We start from the raw sequence: 23873 nt of genomic DNA on the forward strand, positions 1-23873 counted from the left end.
GAAGGAATAGGATTTCTGTGAAGAATTCAGGCCAGTAAGAAATAGGCAGGAATGAAAGTGTAAGGATAAAGGAGAAAAAGGAAGAACAAATGTTGAAAACATAATGGGAACTCTTTGTCTACAAGATCAACAAATAGATTCAACCTATTCATCCAATTTTAAAGCATCTATTTCTCTTGTGCCAGCCACTGAGCTGGGGAGACAAAGATAAATAATTCAGATTTCTTGACCTTAAGGAAAAGTAAGGGGTCTGCTTTATCCGGACAAAAGGTGTGCTGGGAGGTTTGAAGGTGATCCAGCTAGTTCACGGACATCCCAATATAAAGTCCAATTCACTTTCTATTCTTAGATATAACTCCATCAAGGCTACTCTGCACACAATATCCCACTGAAGGATGGAGTCTTCTAATACAATCCTCTTATTACAACCACAGCATGATATTGATAACACGACATATATGCAAGAGTGGAGGGACAGAGAGAGAGCCCTTTGTGGAAGGCTGTTTTATGTCTAAATAATGGGCTTCCTTAAAAAGTTTTGCATAATAATACACCACTCACAAATACCAAATAACACAAATTTATTCACCTCAACACCAAAATTCAGCTACTACTGAAACATTATTAATATAATCCCTCTTCTATTCATTAATGCTATATGTTATAGGGTAATGGCTCAGTTGCTTTATACCAATGCCACTCAACCAGGGGAGATTCGCCAATGTCTAGAAACATTTTGGGTTGTCAAAACTGGGATGTGGGTGTTTCTGGCATCTAGCGGGTAGAGACCAGGGCTGCTGCTAAAATCCTCCAATACACAGAACATCTCTCCCTGAATTATCAGACCCCAAAATGTCAATAATGCCAAGTTTGATAAAAACCGCTTATATGCTAATTTTATAAGAACTCTGACTTTTTCACATAGTTCAATCATAAAATGATGCAACCAATCATATACAAAAGATGAAATTACTAAAATTTTTTTTAGTTTTCTTTTTCAAAATAAGGAAATAGACTTACACGGAAGTCTCAAATGACTGTAAAAATCAATAAATAATATTATTTCTTTTAAATCTTTGTGTCAGGCATTAATAATCAGGGTGACATTAAATATTTAATTCAGGAACAGTCAACTCTCAACTGGAACTTCTTTCTCCAGTCATGCTCATCAACTCACCAAATAATGATCTGGGATTCTGACAACTTTAGAAATTTTGTTTTGTAGAAATTTGCATATACTAGTACATAATGGCAAACTATAAGGTATTATTTTTTTCTTAATTGAAAAATGATAGCATCTCACTCACTTGAGTCCAAGTAATGACTGTAATAATCTCAGTAAAATCTAACATAAAAGGTCCTGGGTCTCTAGCGGTGATGCTATGATTTCCTAATTAAATTAAGATTGTAAATATAGTTCATGTAGGTCAGGGGACATATTTTAAGTGTACAAGAAAATGATTTTGGGGGCATACTAAAGCATTCCAGATGGGTTAACGTAGTGGCAAACTACCAATAGATTAACACATATTCGTTTTTACTCTCCAAAATAGATTTCCAAATGATCTCTGTACATCAACATTTTATGGTTCTGCCTTTATTTACCACGTGTTTGTTAGGTGCCAGCAGCTGCCTAAGTGCATATATGTTTTATGAGACAAGAGTGGGAAAAATCCCTCAGTTCATTAAAGGAAAGTCTTGGATAAGAAAGAAGCTGACAAGGATTTGTAGAACCATCACAGAGAGTGCAAGATTTCCATTTCTCATTATTGTGGTTGAATCCACCAGTTTGCTGGGTTCCTAATACTCTGCCCATTTGACTCTAGGATGTCACTGAACCTCCTTGCATATTTCTGACTCTCCCCATCTTAACCTCTTAAATCAGAAATTAAGCCAACATTTTCTTTATTATTTCTGGTATTGACACCTCACTCCCCTGTTTTAACAGTGCATAATTCTGTGCCATGTATGTTATGATTCTAGAACATGAGCACTTCTAGACCATGCTATAAAGAAACTCTTTTCTTTCCTCCCTCTCCTCTAGACCAGAAGCATGGTCCTATGGATCTGAGTCCTAACCTAACCTACATTTTTTAAGGTTATGAAATTTTCTATGATCTGATAATTAAAGGACTACCAAAGACACAAAACACAACAACAATCTGATTAGCTCTTTGCTAACACATGTTAAGTACTAAATATAATGACCCATGTCAATGAGACTTTCCAGGGAATCATGTCTAGTAATTAGAAGAGCCATAAATAAGAGTCAGGTATACAGATCCCCCATTCTAATGTTATTTTCAGTATAAAATCATCTAGTATTGAAATGGGTTGAGGAAGGAATCACTTGTTAATTAATTAGGTAGATTAGGAATCTGCAAACTTTGGCCCACCAACTAGTCATCTATCTGTTTTTATAAATAAAGTTTTATTGGAACACAGCTACATCCATTTGTTTACATATTAGCTATGACTACTTTTCTGTTATGGAGGAAGAATTAAGTTTGATAGAGACTATATGGCCCACAAAGCCTAAAATATTTACTATCAGATCTTTTCAGAAAAAGTTTGCTGCTCCCTTCTAGATTAAATGAGAAAGAGCAACTGAGAATGAAAATCTGAAATAACCATTCTCCCAAATATATTCTTATTTGAGAGTTAACTTGCTAAAAAAGGAGAAAGTATAATGACCCAGCTTTATCAAAACTTTTAAAACTTAAACTTTACATAATTGATCCTAGGTTTTTGAATATAGGTGGTTAAAAAAAAAAAGGCGCATCAGCAAGTACATTTGAAGTTCAAATACTTCCCAATTCTATTCATTTCACCATTATGTAACATCAAAATCCATAAAACGTAGGGTTTATAAGAATCAAACTATTTAAGGACTGGCATTGAAATGCAAATTCTCACTAACTTCAGCATGGATACTAATGTCTACTTTTGTCTTCCTCCTCCTCAAATAGGACCCTAAGTTACCCACGGACCTTTGGGAATTTCACATGACCATCTACAATGCTATACATGACACTCCCTAAGCTCTCTTTTACTTAACCACAGAAAACGTATTTACTAGGTTTTCCCAATTGAATCTGTGGGAGTATCAGAAAAAAAAGAGTGTGCACTTCCATTTCAAAAACTTAGGCCAGAACAGGACTTTTTTCTTTCTTTCTTTTTTTTTTTTTTTCTGGCTGGTAATCGTGCATGTGGCAAACACACTGAGTATTCTCTTCCTCTGGTGAGCTCAGATGGAAGATTCAGAAAATAGGGCCTTCAATTCTAAATTTTACCAGCATACTATAAACCGTCTTGTCATGTAGTATGACTATGGAATTAAACATCCTTGCAATAAAATAAGCCTTAGAAATTATCTAGTCTAATTATTTTATATTGCAGCTGGAGAAGTTGCAATTAGAAGAGGCAAAATGCCTGGCCTAAGGTCATACTGCTAGCTAGTGGCAGAGATGGAACTTGAACCTGTAAGTTCTAGGATCTTTTTTATTAAATCACAAATATAGCAAGCTGACCTGCCCTGGATAAAATTATGAATTAGAGAAAAGCTGTCCTCAGACAACTATAAACAATCCTCAAACCCCTTCTGATGGCATGTCTTAACAGGAGAACTCACCCACCACTTAGCATGACCTATAGTGAAAGGTCTTAACTACCTACGTATTCTCCATCGAAGGCATCCACTCATATTTCTGGACTTCTAGAACAGCTCACAGGCCAGCATGTCCTCATGAAGCCCAAGTAGCCAAGGGCAGTTTTGGAGAAAAAGTACCTTCAGGAAAACCTGGACACTAAACTCATCCAATTCCAAAAACATAGGCATCCAGAACAAGAGAAAAGAGGTCCCATCTTGACTATACAAGGTATTACACAAGGATTATTCCAGACAATGGCCTTATGTATTTTCATAGGAGTGGGGAGGGCTGAAAGGGACCTTGTATAACATCTTATCCAGTTATTCCATAGTTTCAATTTTATGGCCCATAAAAGCAGTGAAGGAGCAAACTCCTTGAGATACTTTTAATATTGCATAAAACCTAGGAGAAATAATTTTGATTATCCTAATACCCATAAGTGCCATATTTATATTATATATCCCATCTAGACTTTATCTAGAATATAATAATATGCTAGTTAGACCAGACGTCCTTCCGGACGTCCTTCCAGAAGTCCTCCAGACGAAGCCGTGGCAGCGGGGGCTGAGGCAGAGGTGGCAGCCACAGCAGTGGGGGCCGAGCCTCTTGCACGAATTTCATGCATTGGGCCTCTAGTATTTACTAATATCACATGACTAGTAGCTCTGATTAGCTATTGATGACATCAGGAAGATTTTTGTGATGTGACTAATTGTGCAAAAACATGTCATAGTCAGTTTCCATTCTTTTAATAAGGTCAATGCCAAGGAGAAGTGACATAATCTAATAAATTCAGAGTATGTATGAAAAAATTTAAGCCAAGCCTGAGAGTGTATTAAAGGCCTACCCAAGTTTATACAACTTGCCAAGGTTCCCATTTCTAAGTCAATTATAGTATACTATTTCATAGTATGAAATCTTCGACAGCAAACCAGTCACATAGCCCTGTTTCCTTATGTTGTGAAAAGAGAAAAGAAATAAGAAAGAAAAGTAGAGGGTATAGAGATAAAGTAATTAGACTCTTTTTTTATGCTGCAGATGTATCTATGCCATAGATTTGCCTCTCATATCTAATAGAGGCAAAGATGGTAAGTATTACAAAACATCAAAGGCAGGAGAGAACACATAAAGGGATTAATGGTGGGGTAAATTGTGGATCTGCACTAACAGTGAGAAGTGGGTAACAGTGGTGTAGAGTGGGGAAGAGATGGCATTCTGAGAGGAAACAGCCCATGCCCAAGTGTGATGATGCGAAAGAGCAAAAGTCATAGTAGACCAACCAATTTGACTGGAGTGAAGAGGAAAATTATAACAAGGTCTCAAGTGCTAGAATTTTTTTCTAAAAATTCTGGGTATGAGTAAGTCTGTGTTCCTCCTAAAATGTAATTTTAAAAAAGTCCATTTTTCTCAGTTTGGGATTATAGGTCCTCTACTGTGAAACAATGATACATTTCCTGTTTCATTTAAGCCATTTATTAAAAATAATTTTATATGAAGGCATTCCCATGTGGTTTTTATGACATATTCATAAAATTACTCTATTAAGAAACAGATTCTAACAACTGACCCCTTTGAACTCAAGAACAGCAGTCTATTTTACCAATATGGATGTGTTGATCTAAGGATTATTGCTCTCATTTCAAAAGCTTCTTACCCTACACCTGATAACCCCTTTTTCATAGTCTCTCCTTAGAGACTTCATAAAAGCAATGCTGTTATGATTCCTAAGTTATGAAAACCTATAAATAACACAAATAGAAAATCGCATTCTTTATATTGATATTTCATGATATTTTATGTCCATCCGTGGATAGGATTTGGCAACATTTTCTAGAAGGTAAGAAATCTGCACCAGGATGGATAATTATTCTGGTAAATTGCTTTATGTTAAAGAAAGCTTTATTCTTTAACAAGCAGTCAAAATCTTCTAACAAATCAGTGATACAATTAAGTAGTTTTAGAATAGTCATTTATATAGAGAAATACTGGAATTTTACTTAGGTAAAAAATAAATACAAAGAAAATTCTCTCATCCTGTTATGCTTTGATAATCATTACGCTCATTGTTCATAAATATCCATGCATTCCAAAATGTGTTGTTTTTTTTTAAAGACATGCTTACCATATGGCAAACACTGTGCTAGAAGCTAGAAAACAAAGACATAGACCTGTCTTACACATATTTTACACATATCTTGGGTACGGAGTTCTCATTCTTCCTCCCAGGAGGTTCTTAAATATAGAAGATCAAGAAAGCTACTTAAAGCAATAAAGGCCCACCCCCCAAAAAAAACACAGAAATAGTCGGTGAAGGGAGACACTTAACCCACCAACAAACTGAGCCCCATGTCAAAGCAAATTACCATATTCCATCTCTATATAGAGTGACTTTGATGCCAGATTTCCATAGTGTCTGAATCAACTATTATGCTCAGTGGTCCCAATAGCTTGTTATAAGAATCTGATTTTTGGTTTATGTTATACCATCCTATCCAAATATTTTCCTTCTGAAACTGTCATATCCTTTGAGGAGCCTTCCCCTCACTTCTCCCACTCTCTTCCATTCCTACTCAGAAATAATCATATCACTTGCTCAAAACACTTTTCTACAGCTCTGCTTTACTATACAGAATAATGCATTTTAGTTATTTGTGTCACTCCCCATTAGTGGCTTATCAAAGGCAAGAATTTTTCTTTTTCATCAGTATCCCTAGATGTTTGGTGACTCTTTTCTGAGCAGATGAGTGCAATCAAGGAACAGTACACCTATGAATTTGTGCTTTCTGATTTTATGGAACACAAACCTCCAAAAAATTTTCCACTGAAGTTTTTTTTAATTTTAAATATATTTTTATTGATTTCAGAGAGGAAGGGAGAGGAGAAGGAGGGGGAAGAGGAGAAAAAGGAAGAAGAGGAGGAGGAGGAGGAGGAGGAGGAGGGGGAAGGGAGGAGAGAGATAAGTGGCTGAGAGAATCATCAATTGGCTGCCTTCTGCATATTCTCTACTGGGGATGGAGTCTGCAACTCGCAACTCAGGCATGTGCCCTGACTGGGAATCGAACCATGACCACCTGATTCATGGGTCGACCCTCAACCACTGAGCCATATCAGCTGGGCTTTACTGTCGTTTTAGTGATATTTTAGAAATATATGCATTTAATCTTTCAGTATCTTGATGTAGACTTCACCCTGCATTGAGAACTTCTGACATTTTTATTTGCAGGCCATACTGTATAGCAAATAGAAATATTCATCATGAAAGCTTTCTGATTGCATTAATCCAGGAAAGAAGAATGAGTAAGAAAGGGATTATATATCTTGAAATTTGATTCTTAAGGGAGTAAGTGATGGGAAACTATCAGTATGAAAGTTCTTACAGGTTTGCAATGGCAAGATTGATATAAGTGACTAAGTAAGGATAATGTCTATTATCTCAAGGATCATGATAGGCTTATACCTTGAATGAGTGTCATAATTATTTTTAACAGCCATCCTGATGGGGGTAAAATACATAAAATGCAGTTACTTAAAAGCTATCCTTTCATTATATTCAGTAATGATGAGATATAATACGCATTAGTATGTACCAGTCTAGACTCAAAGGAGTAGATGGACTTCGAGAGGGCTTAAAGGTAAATGGTAACTATGATTAAAGGGCTGAGGATAAGGAGAACCTAAGTAGTAAGCAGAAGAACATAAAGTTTATTCAGAAGAGAAAAACTAGATGGTTTTCTAATGTCCCTAAAGCATATACAGTAGAGCAATACTTACTTATTTTCAACTTTTAAAGTGCCTTTTCTAAGAAAAGGGATAATTGGTGGGTCAAAGTATTTTATTGATAGTAGGCCATTCAATGTTAGTTTTCTTCTTTCTTAAGGATCCAAGCATAATAAAATGGTCTTTAATTTCAACAAAAAGAAATGAAGTCTTATATAAGAATTCCTAGAAGTGAGGTTTATTATAGGATAAATCCATTGCTTAAAAAACTGAAATTGACATAGAAAAAGAATGGATGGAAATAGATGAATGGATGTGTGAAAGATATTTTTTCCCAAAATGATACTAGAAATGCTGCATTTCCTTATTCATTTTTCTATACTTTCCTATTTTTTCCATATTTTTAATCAATGACCAGGTAACATTTTTATAATGGATACAAATTTGCACAATTTATATTTTCATCACAACATGATATTGTAGATATATTCCTTTATACTGTGATTAAAGGAGATCATACTGAAGCTAAACAAGGCTTGGGTTCAAGTCCTGACTGCCACTTACTAGTTTTGTAACCCTGGGCATGTTACTTAACTTTTGTAAACATTGATGAAAGTATTGCCTACACCACAGGGTTGTTGAGAGGATTAAATTAATAAATACTTTTTTTGTTTAGAATTTTTGCGTCTACAGGCATACCTTGGAGATATTGCAGCTTTAGTTAGTGACCAATAAAATAAAGCGAATATAGCAATAAAGAGATTCACTTGAATTTTTCGGTTTCCCAGTGCATATGAAAGTTATAGTTACTATAGTCTAAGTGTGCAATAGCACTGTGTCTAAAAAATTAAAAAATATTTTACTGCTAGAAATGTTAAGCATTATCTGAGCCTTTAGCATTCCCTAACCTTTTTGCTGGTGAAGGGTCTTGCTGGTGAAGGGTGTTGACAGCTGCTGACTGATCAGGGTGGTGATTGCTCAAGTGGCAATTTCTTAAAATAAGTCAACAATGGAGTTTGCCGCATCAACTGATTCTCCTTTTACAATTTTTCTGTAGCACGTGGTGCTTTCTGATAGCATCTTACCCACAGTAGAACTTCTTTCAAAACTGGAGTCAATCCTCCCCCACCCTGCTGCTGCTTTATCAAGCAAGTTTATGCCATATTCTAAACCCCTTGTTACCCTTTCAGCAATCTTCACAGCATTTTTGACAGAAATAGATTCTACCTCAAGAAACCACTTAGTAACTAGCAGTTCTCAAAATCGCTGGGACTTGTGCCCTTGGCACCCAATAGACTATTTTCCTCACACTGGCAAATCCATTCCACATTAACCCATATCTATAATAATAAAAGGGTAATATGCTAATTAGACAGGACGTCATTCCAGACGTCCTTCCTCACAAAGCCGGGGCTGGAGGGAAGCCAGCCCAGGTCCAGGGTGCCTGCGGGCGGCCCAAGGGAAGCCAGGCCGGGTCCCGGGTACCTGCCAGCGGCTGGAGGAGGGAAGCCCGGCTCCCGGGTGCCAGAGGGAAGCCAGTGCCGGCAGCCAGGGGAAGGAAGGCCTACTCTTGCATGAATCTTCATGCATTGGGCCTCTAGTATAAAATAAAAGCAAAAGGGGAAACACCACCCCTCTACCATTCACTGAAGCACAAACCCAAGATGTCCTGCCAGTCCCAAGCATTGCCTCTCTACAAGATGCTGAAGCCCGAGACTCAGGCACTTGCAGACCTTTCTGTCCATGGTTTCCAGCCTGGCCCGGTGATGCTACCATCATTCATGACAATAGCATGACAGTGACAATCCCTAAATTGAGAACATTCCCTCATACCGACGCCTAGATGAATTCTGATGGATAAGGAGAATTTCACTAAGAATGTATGTCCAACCAGGGAGTCAGTTATATGGCTTTTAAAACTCTCAGCCTGAAGTTATTCATCGTCTGAATACATATTTATCTGGTGCTTTAAGTAACTGGTCATTCAATTATAAAAAAGTTTTTAGAGGTTAAATTCACCAAAAAGCATTAAAATCATATCTCCACTCTCAAAGTAATAAAACTAGAAACTTTTAAATAAAAAGTAGACTAATAATTACTTCAATAAAGTTTTGTCCAGTAATCATAAGCTACTGATGAATAGAAGAAATTTAGTCCATAGGTATATTTTGATTGACTACAGAATACTGAAACTTTTCAAAGTTTCCAATTTTTTTTTTTAAATGGACTGACTTGGTGAAGTAGTCCATGTGTATTAGGCCTCAAGATCTCACCATGGAATATCACTGCATTTCACTCATCACATTGCCCCCCAGTCTCTAAAGGCAACTGAGCTTATGAACCCCAGCTTATACTATTTGCCTTAAGAAGAATCTAGGAGACAATAATATTGGTGACAACCTTTGGGTTTTTAAATATAGGTAATACAGTAAAATACAGATGTGATTAAATTTCTTCAGTCGCTTTAAGCATCTATCTCAGCTCTTCATTTTAAATTTTATCACATACTGGAGGCCCAATGCACGAGATTCATGCACTCGGGGGTGCTGGTGGTGGGGGGTGTCCCTCAGCCCGACTTGCACCCTCTCGCAGTCTGGGAGCCTGAAGGGAGCGGGCCTAAGCTGTCAGTCGGACATCCTTAGTGCTGCCGCAGAGGTGGGAGAGGCTCCCGCCACCACCACTGCACTCTCCAGCTGTGAGCCATGAGCCCAGCAGCTTCTGGCTGAGCAGCATTCCCCCTGTGAGAGGGCACTGACGATGGGGGTCAGCTCCTGCATTGAGCGTCTGCCCCCTGGTGGTCAGTGCACATCATAGCGACCAGTTGTTCAGTCGATTTGGATATTACCCTTTTATTATATAGGATTTGATAAGAGTTGGTATAGATCTCCTTGAAACCGAAACCTATATCCTCAAAAAAAAAGTATCAATTTTTATAATAGTTCTTTCTTCAGGCTGCTACTATTAGAATTTTTGCATGTGTCCTTTCATTATGCAAACAAAAAAAATCAGGCAGAATATTTCAGCAAGTGAAAGGGACATTATTACTATGTTCCACATTGAAAATTAAAATATTCAAAGTACATATAATCATGTAAGACTTAATTTAGTATCTGATCAGTGGCTTAACGCCTATCCTTTTGGAGAATATATAGTTTTTTAAACAAACAACTTCAGTTGTCTCAAATAATGTGACCAAATTGAGATTCTCAGAAACTGAGAGACAAACCCAGAGTCAACAAGAACAAAAAATTAACCAACAGCAGAGATTCTACTTGAAGTGAAAGGGCTATTTAACACCAACAACATGAACACATTTTGAGAGGGAACTGACTTTGGTAAATACATGTCAAATTGTCTTTGACTTAAATCAAGCAGAACACAACCAAACAATCTATTCATCAGAATGTGCACTTGAGACACGCAGCTTTAATAATTAAGAAAAAGCAAGAATGTTACTGTGTTCCATCTCCAAATAGTCAAATTTCCTAAATTGGACATCATTTATGCATTCATTTATTTATCCACCCAACAATCAAATACTTATTTTTTACTGTTAGACACTCTTTACATGTTGGATTTATGATCCTAAACAAGAGAGGAAAAGCCTATATCCTGATGAAGCTTCCATTTTTATGGTGTGGAGAACAATTTCAAAATAAACTTTCGGCAACAGATTGTCTCTGATAACCATAAATGCTATGTAGACAATGAAGGAGGAGATGTGATAGTGACTGGAAGTGGGTAACTTCTGACCATATGGTCAGAGAAGGCCTTTCTAAAGGATGCATATGGCACAAGGCTTCTCAAACTTTGATGTACCTGTGAATCAGCTGGGGATCTTGTGAAAACGCAGATTCTAATTCAGAGATCTCATGTAGGGCCTGAGATTCTGCATTTCTAATGAGCTCCCAGGTGATGCCAATACACTAAGTCCTCTCTTGGACTCCACTTTGGTTTTTTTAAAAATATATTTTATTGATTTTTTACAGAGAGGAAGGGAAAGGGATAGAGAGTTAGAAATATCGATGAGAGAGAAATATCGATCAGCTGCCTCCTGCCCACCCCCTACTGAGGATGTGCCTACAACCAAGGTACATGCCCTTGACTGGAATCGAACCTGGGACCCTTGAGTCCGCAGGCCAACGCTCTATCCACTGAGCCAAACCAGTCAGGGCTGGACTCCACTTTGAATACTCAGAACTTTAAATAAGAAATGAGAATGGTAAAACAAATTGGGGCAGGAGTATTCATTTTCAACAGCAATCATCGGTAGGCGTTTGGGGAAGGAACTGAGACAAGCCCAGCCTTCTTTCCACCTCATTTCCAATTTCCTCTCATTTGTTGTCATAGGAGGCTCCTTGGCATGGTGAAAAGATATGAGCTCTTAGACCAGACAGTCCGGGGTTTCAATCCTGTCTCTCCCTCTTCACAGCACTGAGGCTTTGGGCATTTCACCTACTCTCATAAATCTCACTCTTCTAGATTGTAGGACGTTGGGTTATCCATCTGCTTATAGAAAATAATAAATACTAGACACTCTGATCTAACCTCACTTTTAAGCCCTTTCTCTTTGGCTATTCCTACTTTAAGGGTTAAAAAGTAGACCAAACCCCTTGATTTCATAGCCTTTATTGCAGTTAGAGATGGCCAGGACCATGTGACACAGTCAAGGTCAAGGACACATTGATGGAAATCCCTGGCAGGAGGGGGATGCAGAAGGAAGGACATTCCTTCCTCCGTTCAAAGGCAAAGCCTCGTAGGGAAGAGCCCTTGACCTTTGTCCTTCACTCTTCCTGTCTACACAACAGCAATAAGTTCTAAAGGGGCAGCAGGCATCTTCCAACCACAGGTGACAAGTATGAGGATGGCAAATAGCATGTTAAGAACAGCAGAGCAGAAAGGCCAAGAGTCTGAGTGCCCGTGAGTATTGCTGTTGCTCTTCTAGCCATGGGCTGCTTAGCTCCAGACTCTTCAAAATATGAGAAAAATAAGCCCTGATTATTTACGCTATGTTAGGTGCTCAGGGTCTTATAGATAAATGCAATTCATATGTCATTATTTAGTGCAGCTGTTATTATTTCTTCTGGAGCTATTTAGTAGTAGAAAATGGCAGATTTAATAAAAAAACTTTTGTCAGTGTACTTAATAGTAATCTGCGGCTGCCTGCCAAAAGTCAGATTGCAAAAAAGACACCCATTGCATTTGCATCCTGATTTGTATGACCACTGAAGATAACGGGAAAAGCTGCATACAGCAACCCCTACATTGTCAAGACAAATGTACTAGTAAAGTGCCCACTTTTTAGAAATCGGAATGCATAACTGATGATGTTGCCACATAATGAATAACCCAGTGTCAACCCTCATTTCAAACCAAATCTGGGACACTCTGCAAGAAATAAACAAAATAATTGCACTGGGTCCTGTGTCTGGAAAAACATGGCACATTATTATACTAAAATGGCTTAAATAAAAAATGAAATTAACATGATGAATGAACTGCTGTGACAAAAGATTGGAAAATTGAGATGTGAAACTGAGTACATACCTTGTTAGCCTTTTCTATAAAATATGTTTTTTTCTCATTTCAAACAAAAACTCAACAATGTAAATATTAATGATGTGAAGTATTTTTAAAAATGGAAGAATACAACTTATATCTCTTAAAAGAAGGCCATCATATGAGCCTTAGCAGGGAATTGATTTAATTAACACAAGCCTTATTTTTACAACTTAGCTGAACCCAGTGATAACACTGATATGAGGCACAATCTCGGGTCAACTCAGTTCAGAGTTTCCTAGTTCTATGATACAACACTGCTCCAGTTATATGGTGACATTTTAATGATTTTCAAACACTATCTTAAAGTTCTAAAAATATCATGCATGAGGCTGCCTTTCCTGCTAGACATGCCATCAATTTGTGAATTTTAAGGTATTTTCCTCTATTAAGTGCAGGCAAGAAAAGAGAAATATATACCTCACTATATTTTTTATGATAATTTCATAATCATGCTGGCTTGCAGTAGTTGCTTTACCTCTATAAAAATACTACATACTTTTGTGGGATATTTATAATAAGGTAGCAACAGAATAAACGTGTTCTGGCAAACCCTGAAAGAGCATGACAGCCCTTCAACACTCTGACCCATATCTGGCCCTATGCACCTCTTCCATTTGGCTGTCCCTGAGTTGTATCATCCTATATAATAAAAGGCTAATATGCAAATAGACTGAACGGTGGAATGACCAGTTGCTATGATGTACACTGACCACCAGGGGGCAGACAGTCAATGCAGGAGCTGCCCTGGGGAGCACTGCTCAGCCAGAAGCCCTGAGCCGGTCTCACAGCTGGTGAGCACAGAGGCTGGTGGCGGGAGCCTCTCCTGCCTCTGTGGCAGCGCTAAGAATGTCTGACTGATGGCTTAGGCCCACAGGGAGTGCACGAATTTTGTGCACCAGTCCTCTAGTTTGTAATAATATAAGTAAAGTGTTTCCTTGAGTTCTGTGATATGTTCCAGAAAATTATTCAAGTGAGAATCCCCAACTTTGAGTCAAGTTGGACAAAAGTTTGTGTGTTCCCTGGGCACCCAATACTGTGATTGGCATCTGAAGTGTGGGAAGGAGCCCTTAAACCTGAGGAATCTGACACTAACGCTGGGTACTTAGTGTCAGAACTGAATTAAATTATAGGACATTCAGTAGGTGTCCAGAGAGTTGCAGAATGGGTATGGAAAACCCCCACACATTTGGTGTCAGAAGTGTGAATAAAAACAGTACATACTGACCTTTTGTATTCTCAAATACCAAAGAAAATAGTAAAAAACAAAACTATACATAGGGATGTCCACACTTTTCTCTCATTGGATGGCCATTACACTTGCTCTCATATCCAGGTAACTTTAATTATAAGACAGCTCTTCCCTGAGTATGTAAAACATGCCACAGTGTTTAGTCATGCAAATACACAGGAAAAAGTCATGTATTTGCAATCATTTCAAATAATAAAAAGGGGGGAGGGGCAAACCACGATTGTTCTCCATTTGTGTTGTCATTTCAAGAGACAATATATTTAAAACACTCACATTTTTCAAAAAAGCTGGAGTTAAAGAGCCCATTCTTAACAAGACATAGCTATTGAACTGTCAAATTGCTATTTCTAATAAATAACTTACAACATAGGAAAGCCCTACAGTGGCAACTGTTTTTCTCTGGTCACCAAATTATCGCACTCTACTCCTGGTTAAACAAAACAATAGCAGCATTTTTTCAGTATTACTCTTTGTCAGTTGACATAAAATGCAGGTTGCTTCTTAGTAAGCTATAGACAGGAAATATAAGGTAAGCCACATAAAGTCTTAGAATCCTTCAAGAATCATTGAGAAGCTTGTTTGCAAGTAAAACAAATTATTATATGGTCATATACTACAAAATACAGATACACATTTCTTTGCAACATTCCACCCTAACAACCACTAAATTTGATTTCTTAATTTTCATTTTCAATAAAATGAAATTTGCACATCTAAGTATTGAGCTGCTGCAATTTAGATGAATTGGAGAGATGTATGTTTAATCACATCATTTTAACTTTACTTGTCACTATCAATTCTTTTTCCCCCTAATAAAACAAATTGGTAAAAATCTTTTTATTTTGATAAATTATTTTCCTATCTTCATCCTATTTGTGTAGGGATATGCACTTTTGGTTCTTGTCAATTGACTTTTTAATACAAAGAAGAGAATGTAAATTCCTGTGAGTCTCTATGATTTTGGAATAGGTACCAAGTACTGATCACTTAGGTTATGAATATTCATGAGTTGCTGTTATTTAAAAAGACTTTTTTTTTCTCTTTCAGAGTTTTTGAATAAACAATTTCGAAATGTTACCCCATCTGTCAATGTTTTCTGAAAACAGTACAAACCTTCTTTTTTATCGTCTGGAGTAATCTTCACTTTTGTATCTGTTATATCTTTGAAGGATGCCAGAAAAAGTACCACATCTCCTTTCTCATTCTTTATGGGAACAATATCCAATAGGCACCAAAATGGAGACCCTGCAACAGTAATAAAAATACAGATCAACCACTGCATGGTATGGTTTTTCTACGAAAATCTCAAAAAGTAGTGCTACAGTTAATAAAGTTCTTACTGTTTCCTTCTGTCCCACAACTCCCCCCAACTCAACATCTTAAAAATGTCAGTTTTCAGATTCCATAAATGTCTAGCCCGTATGCATATCTCTTCATTCCTAAATGAAATGCATTCTCTGAAAATAAGGCCGTATTTTAAACAAAAACACTTGTCTGTGCTGAGACATTTCTGCTTATGTCATTCAAATTGTATTTCTTCTTGGAACGCGTTGATGGTGAAGAATTCCTCTTCATGAAGCCTGGCCCCTTCCCACCCCCATCACACACTAGTCCATAGATAAAGACCTTTGTTTGGTATGAGTTTGCTAGAGGTTTATTTAGTCGATTTAAAAAAATCAATGATTGCTCAACAGAAACACTAAAATAAAAAAAAGATGGAAAATACCAAGTTTGGGGTCAAATGTGTAGTCACTTAAACTGTCCTAGTTTGCTGGCTGGTAGAAAATTAGTACATACTTTATTTTCATTCATTCATTCATTCATTCATTCATTCATTTATTGAGAAGCCTTTATTTCCTTGTTTCTCAAATAGTTGGCTGAGCTGGTTGCTTTTTGGTAATTAATCAAAGAGACCAAATCCCATATCCTCGTCCGACTCCTCCGACTCTTCCTTTGCTTCAGCCTTGGCTGGGGCTGCAGCAGCAGCAGGAGCAGCAGCAGTGGCGGCGGCCACAGGGGCAGCAGCCACAAAAGCAGATGGATCAGCCAAGAAGGCCTTGACCTTTTCAGCAAGTGGGAAGGTGTCATCAGTCTCCACAGACAAAGCCAGAACTCGCTTGTACCCATTGATGATAGAATGGGGTACTGACGCAACAGTTGGGTAACCAATCTGAAGGCACACACTGGCAACGTTGCAGACACCCTCCAGGAAGCGGGGAATGCAGAGTGTCCTCTGTGATGTCAAGCACTTCCGGGTTGTAGACGCTGCCATTGTCAAACACCTGCTGGATGATCAGCCCAAAGGAGAAGGGGGAGATGTTGAGCATGTTCAGCAGTGTGGCTTCGCTGGCTCCCACTTTGTCTCCAGTCTTAATCGGCTGTACATCACTCAGGATTTCAATGGTGCCCCTGGAGATGTTAGTGGTGATGCCTAAAGCCTGGAAGAAGGAAGTCTTCTCTGGCCCCAGACCAGTGTTCTGGGCTGGCACAGGGACTTCACACGGGGCAATGCCACCAGCACGGGCAGCAGCTGGCACCTTATTGGCCAGCAGCATGTCCCTGATCTCAGTGAGGTCCTCCTTGGTGAACACAAAGCCCACATTCCCCCGGATATGAGGCAGCAGTTTCTCCAGAGCTGGGTTGTTTTCCAGATGTCCTCGGATGGCCTTGCGCATCATGGTGTTCTTGCCCATCAGCACCACAGCCTTCCCGCGGAGGGACATGCGGATCTGCTGCATCTGCTTGGAGCCCACATTGTCTGCTCCCACAATGAAGCATTTTGGATAATCATCCAGAAGTTGGATGATCTTAAGGGAGTAGTTGGACTTCCAGGTCGCCCTGTCTTCCCTGGGCATCACGGTGGTGCGTCAGGGATTGCCACGCAGGGTTTAAAGACAATGTCACTCCCACGAGGACGCCTGGCAAGAGCTTAGTACATACTTTAAAACTCTTTGGCAGTATTAAGATATAGTCTCACAACACAACATTATACAGCAAAATGTGAATGAACAATGTGTAAAAACTGACAATGGAGAAATACCAAGAAGAAAATGTTGAACAAAAGTAGCCAGACACAAATGAGTGGAATGCAATATGAATACATTCACATATACTAGTCATAAAAAGGAAGGCAAAACTAACTGATGGTGTTAGAAGTCAGGTGAGTGGTTAGCATTGGCATAGCATGATTAGAAGGGGATACATCTCAGGGAATTCTGGGATGCTGGTCAACTTTTTTTTTATGATCTTCATGTTGTTTACATAGGAGTGTTCAGTTTTTGAAAACTCATCCACTCTACACTTTTGCTATGAGTATTTTTCATTATGTGTGTTTTATTTCAAGAACACATTTTAAAAAGCAATAATGTTCAATTCTATTTTTTGAGCAAAAGAACCATGAGAAACGTCTTTAATAGACTCAAGTTCAAGCCGAAGGCTTATGTTTTGAAATGTTTTTATATACAGGGGTTGGTCAAAGTAGGTTTATAGTTGTTTGTATGGAAAAACACATACAGCTAATGATTATTACAATACCTTTATTAAATCCAAAGAATAAACTCTGTGTTTTGCCTACTCACAGCTGTACACATACTTTTGCCCACACATGTATTTTAAAATACATATTTTGAAAGTATATAAAAATTTGCACTAGATTTCATGCTGAAAAGGATTCCTGAGCAGAAATATTTGAAAACTTAGGAAAAAGTTGTTGCTTAAAAAGTAAACTATTAATCTATTCACAGAAATTTTTCTTCAATTTTCCATCTTACGTGGGCATTGACCTCCAGTATAAGACAGAATAACAGTCAGAAATAGCTTCAATATTTTAAAGTATCAGATCTCACAAGTTCTAACCAACACAGCTGATGTGTCCATCCTGCTTTGGAATCTATCATTTTTCTCTAGTTGAACACCAGATGAAGCAGTTGGTTGTATTTAGGAGTCATCTGACATAAACACCCTATTTCATTATAGCTGTTGCTGTTGTAGTTTTTTTAAAGTGTGGTTGAATTCACATGCAATAAATGCGTATATGATGTGTGTCTACTATATAAAGCATGAATGGAATATATACCTGCCCCCCACATCATTCTAAAAGTTTTAAAGCCACGATTTTCTCTGTTCATTTGACTCATCTCTGGTTTCCTTTCATTCATCTCTCTTAATATCTATGTTACAGCAACTCCATTTCAACACTTCATCACCAGACTCCATGAGACCTGGGATCTAACCATAGCTCCCACATTAACTAGCCATGAGACCACCATACAGAAGTCAATTAACTTCTCTGGAACCTGGTTCCCTCGATCTTACATCCTCTGGTCTAGGGTGAATATAGGGCCCCGAAAATGTGAGACAATAAATTTATTCTATTGTTTATGACTAATGAAGAAACCTCATAAATGAACCATTATTTTTGGCAGAACACTGCTATCTCCATCAACCCAGAAGGGGTCTTACTTCAATTTTTTTATGGCTACTACTTCAAGTCGAAAGCCCTCTTCACGAATTCTGCAGCAATGGTAGGAGCAAAAAGAATAGGGCCAAGCTATCAATCAGAATCTAGAGTCAGTAACAGTGGGGACATGGATAATGGTATGAATTTGATATTTTGGTTCACATTTTAAAGCATCTCTCTGTCAATTACCTTGTAAGAGCATCATCCAAATCAGAATAGAGGCTATTAATTTTCCTGAAAAGGCATTTTATCTATACACTCCAACAAGCATCATTATTGTCTCCACAGAGCTTTTGCACAGGTGCACCAATGTATTTTAGAGAGAGGCAAAAAGCACAAAATGAGATGAAAGCCAGGAAATAGCTGCCAACACTACAATATTTTCTCACAACCAGGATGTACATCTGTCATTTCACATCATGTTCTGGGAGAGCTGGAAGATCACTTTGAGGTCTGTCTCTTAAGATACAAGGAGATGTGATCTCTGACACTGTGTAAATCCAATAAAACTTCATTAATATGGGTGCCTCTAAATTCAAGTTTTATAATGATTTGGCATAAACTAGGCTGATGTCTACCTTCCCGTTGCATAAATGACCCCCCAAAAAAGTGTATTAAGGGAAATAGTGTACGGGACATATAGACTTATTTTCTCCCTCCCTACCTTCTTCCCTTCTCTCAACTGCTCCTTCACATTTATCCGCACGAACTGCCTTACAAATATGGCTTTGGGTACCTTTAAAGTTAGAAAGCAAGGCATATGACACTTGCTTCCTTCTCCTGAAAGAGGATGAATGCCAAAAGCTTCTAACCAGGTTCAAAGCAAGACCTTTCACACAATTTGTTTACTTATCCTTCCCTGCTCTCCCACATCTCTCCACCAGGCCCTCTGCCCTGGCTCTCTGACAAAATCTTCAACCTTACACGACTGTCATAATTCACAGCGATTCCCCAGGGCCTGCCTCTTCCTTCTGTACCTAAGAGCACAATGATGGTCATGCGACTCCATTCAGTTAGCAGCGATTCAGGCCTGGTACTGCAAGTCTTAGGGTTAAGGTGGTAGGCAGCCAATCCCTCGCCCTCAAATCCAGAGATGTGAAGGATCCTTAAAAGCAAGGTTAGAGGGCAGAAATCTTGTGTCAGTTGTAATTCCTTTTGTCTACAGCAGCCAGTAATTACCATGTGGGTTGGTGAGTGCTAAAACAGATGAGGCTCTGACTGGATGCAAGTTAATAACACCGTTAATTTCTATGGTTAAATACAATTCATGAGAAGAAACAGGGTTTATACCCTATGTGGTAAAATGTATTTTTCAGAATTGCATAAATAATTACACAGAGCTTAAATCTGGTGGAATGTTCCATTTTGGTACTTTCTTTTTCCTCATTGGGAAAAAAAGGCACAGGAGAATTTGACTTGCTAATATTTACAAGTGGAAAATACAAGGAGGTACAGGTATACAGAAAACTGAGTTGTGAATTGTTCCCTTTTCTTTAATGATTATGCTGTCATATGAGTTGTTACTAGTTGCACTTCTCAATGCAACACAAAATGGGATATGGATACTTTGCCTGTCCTCATGTTTCTTGTATCAAGCAGGATTTTGATTGGATTTTTAATGATAAATATATGTGACCTTTAGTTTTTGCAACTATGACAACACTAACGTGATAGCCTAAATGTTATCAGCATCACTATCATGTGACCTAAATATTTTCAGGTGTTCATCACATTTCACATTAAATCTGATAAGTCTTATTCTCAACAACCATTGTCTCAGTGCTACTTACTTATTGATGTGGGCACATGTTTGACAGTTTTTAAACATTAGTCCAGGGGATGTGAATTGGAGTGGGGTGGGACAATGACCACAGGTAGGTGAACAAGGCCACTGTTAATGGTAGCTGAATGCTGGGACACCTATATCTGTAGCAGAAAGAGTAGAGCATCATGGGAATGCTACTGAGTAAAAAGACATAGAAAGAAAAAAGAAAGGAAGGGAGGAAGGAAGGGAGGAAATAGGGAAGATCAGATCAAGTGATGCTTAACTGATTTGAAGGTACCAAGCTTTGGAGTATTTTTTTTTCCTCTTTCCATTTTGCTCCAAATTCCCTTTGTCCTTAAATAAAACACTCTCCTCTTCTCCTTGGAGTATGTTTGGCCACATCTCATAAATCTCTAATAATTATGCAGAAGAGAAGTTTGAGAACTTGAGATCTAAAGAATATCCCCAAATGGACTCAGTCAATAGTTCCAACATCCTTGCTCAGCAAATCATTTACTGGATCATTGACCAGTAGAGCTATTACTTGCTTTAAGACAACCAAACTGCTTCTGATGATAAACACAGGTAATTCTTACCTACAACTGAAAGGATTTTCAATATGGTTTAAACACAAATTCAACTGGGATAGGTTTTGAGGAGAAGCCAGGACATTTGGGTATAGTCTAATGAGAAATACAGATAAAGGAGTCCTGATAATATAATGGACACAGCAAGGACTTTACCCATCTTTGATTATGTACTAGACACTATCCCACATACTTTATATAGATTATATCTAAATTTCTTACTCATCAATCTGACCAATATTTTACCAAACTGAACCATACTTTACAAAACTGAAAACTGTATTATCTTCAGAGTATCATACCTAATAAGTGCCAAAGACCAGAATTTAATACAAATCTTAGTTTGATATTCTAATTTTGCTTTGCTACATACTTTAGGAGTGATCCTATTCTATGAACAATGTTTTGGGAATTGAGTTTCACTTCCATTTAATTTTCATTTTTACCCATGCTAGAGGACATAATGAATGATACATATACTTTTAAAAATGTCACATTATAAAAGAAGAAAATAAAGTAAAACTGATCAACAAATTTCACTCTCAACCCTATTATAAGAGTATAACTTCTATTTGAAATCAGACTCAACTGCTTTGGTTTCAGATTGGAATACATCCTTAATTAAGGTACACATGGACTCATTATTAATTTGCTTGAGTAGCCAATGAGACAATGAGATCAGAAAATCCACCATTGGTGCTATTTTCAATTGAGACAAAGAGAATGTACTTATACAAGCTTCATGATTGAAGTTTCTAAGTACAGTTACCTAGTTGCTCATGGGTATGTATGTTACTGGCTGTTGAGTCGGCTCCAATTCCTGGTGACAACATGAGTGAGTGATGCCTACAATGTCTTGCCCTCAACAGTCCTACTTGGCTCACAGAGACTCATGACTATGGATTCTTTTATAGAGTCAATCTATCTCATAGCTGGTTTTTCTCGTTTCCTGCTGCCTTCTAGTTTTACCCCAGAATTATTGTTTTTCCAAAGAACCCTGACTTCTCATGATGTTCCCAAAATAGGACAGCTTCAGTTTTGTCATTTTTGCCTCCAGCGATGTTTCAGACTTATTTTCCTCCAAGACCCATTATTAATTTGTGCTGCACCATATTCTGACCTCATCCAGAAAGCCTTTGGGTTCTCATCTCTGTATGTTCCTGCTTCTCAATTTCCTAGAAACCTTCAGAAAAGGTGATCTCCAGCTTTATGTAGGACACATGACAACATCCTCTGGACTCATTTTTTCTAAGACTGGAAATAACAAAGAGAACCGAGTCCCAATCAACTTTTAATAATCCTCTTGGGGAAAGAAGGCCAGATATGAGGGACAGTTGTTAGCAGAAAAATGTCTGATCCAACAGGCTTGGCTTTGTGATTGCTACTTGCAAGCCACTTCTTTCTGAGAATAAGCCACTGAAACAGACTTACTCCCTTGATACTTGACTTTAAGATTTCTTCAAATGCCGGAAGCGAATTCCAGCATGTCATAAATGCAAGAGTTTCATCAAAAGGTTGATGGAACTTGGGGACTCAGAAAGGGCTGAATCACATATGTTATTGCCTGTTAAAAATGGCTAAGGGCATTTTCCCAAACCTGAAAGGATGCATAAATGATTGCTTGCTGCCAGACAGCTGAGGGCATCTTAATCTACATGTTATTGCCTCCTACTGGCCAAACACCTGAACAGCCAAAGGCAGTTCCTCCAATCTGACAATGGATTCTGTATACCAAACTTACCCTTTCATATGTATATCTACCTTTGCCTTAGGACAATTTGTGTTAATAAAAAGCAAGGGGTCCTGAGACAAAGAGAACTTGGTTCCTTTAGCTAAGTCTTCTCTGGTTCCCAAAATGCCTTCCAAAATTATGTTTTGTCTCTAGACTCTTTATTAATTTACACATAGTACCTTCTCCAAATTCCTGAACCCTTCAAGATGCTGGATCAAGACCCTCAGCATTCAAATTCATAGTTGTTTGGTGGAAAAGAACTTGTTTAAATGAGAATTTGAGAATCAAGTTACCTGTTTATAATTGCACAAAGTTTTTGTTGGAGGAATCTATGGTTTTTGCAGGGCAATGGAAATAATTTTGGGGGCCAATAAACATAATGCACACATGACCTCATGATGGTTAGGGGGTTTGGGGACTCTGGAAATAGTTTAGGATCCAAAAGAAAATATTTGGAGATTGCATTGCAAGTAGTTGAACATACAATTGTTCATTTATGTAACAAATATTGACTGAGTGCCTATTATGGCCAGAAACTGTTTTAAGTATTTGAATACATCAGAAAAAAACACACCAAACAAACAGAATAGATCTCTGCCTATGCCCTGAGAGAACTTATATTCTACTCTGGAGAGAAAAACAATAAAATTATAAATAATTATACAATTTATTAGAAGGTTTTAAATTCTACAGCAAAAAGAAAATGTAGAACAGGGTAAGGGCATATAGAATGTGGGAAAAGGTGGTGTAGAACTGTAGCTTGGCATTTTTAAGGAATGATTCACACAAGTGCTACTTAACCTTTATGTGTTATTGCTGGTCCTCTTAGAAGCAAACCACAAGAAGGTCATAATACAGGTCTGAGGTCAAACAAAGGAAAGAAGAAAGGAAGGAAAATTGGATGATGGTATCTTAGACTGCAGTGCAGTTCTAAGGAAAGTTCACTAAGGCCCTCAGGGAGTCATCTAGTCAAGTCAGCCATCAAAGCAGCTCTGCATCTCCCTGCTTCACTCAGTCATTGGCTGGGAGCAGCCCATGGAAAGTTTGGCCTCTGTGCCAACACAGTGATGTGTTTCAGAGCACAGCAGCTGGGGTTGTCAGCCAACCGATCTCCTGTAATGAGATACAAGAAGCACATTCTCATGGTTGACA

General features: G+C 38.1%; 2 protein-coding genes across 2 annotated transcripts in view; both read right to left on the reverse strand.

The window, feature by feature from the left end:
* KCNH8 (potassium voltage-gated channel subfamily H member 8) overlaps window positions 1–23873 on the reverse strand; it is a gene marked incomplete at both ends in the record, with an annotated part of 278772 nt that overhangs the window by 132989 nt on the left and 121910 nt on the right. The window contains one exon of the mRNA XM_079794504.1: window positions 15292–15423. Coding sequence (XP_079650630.1) covers window positions 15292–15423 — 132 coding nt within the window. The remainder of the gene's footprint in view (window positions 1–15291; window positions 15424–23873) is intronic.
* On the reverse strand, window positions 16070–17094 carry LOC307113149 (large ribosomal subunit protein uL10-like). The gene is given in 2 exon segments (XM_079794505.1): window positions 16070–16393; window positions 16395–17094. Coding segments are annotated over 2 exon segments (954 nt in total). The 5' UTR covers window positions 17034–17094; the 3' UTR covers window positions 16070–16078.

Source organism: Cnephaeus nilssonii (assembly GCF_951640355.1).
Source record: "Cnephaeus nilssonii genome assembly, chromosome: 17".
Taxonomy (NCBI): domain Eukaryota; kingdom Metazoa; phylum Chordata; class Mammalia; order Chiroptera; family Vespertilionidae; genus Cnephaeus; species Cnephaeus nilssonii.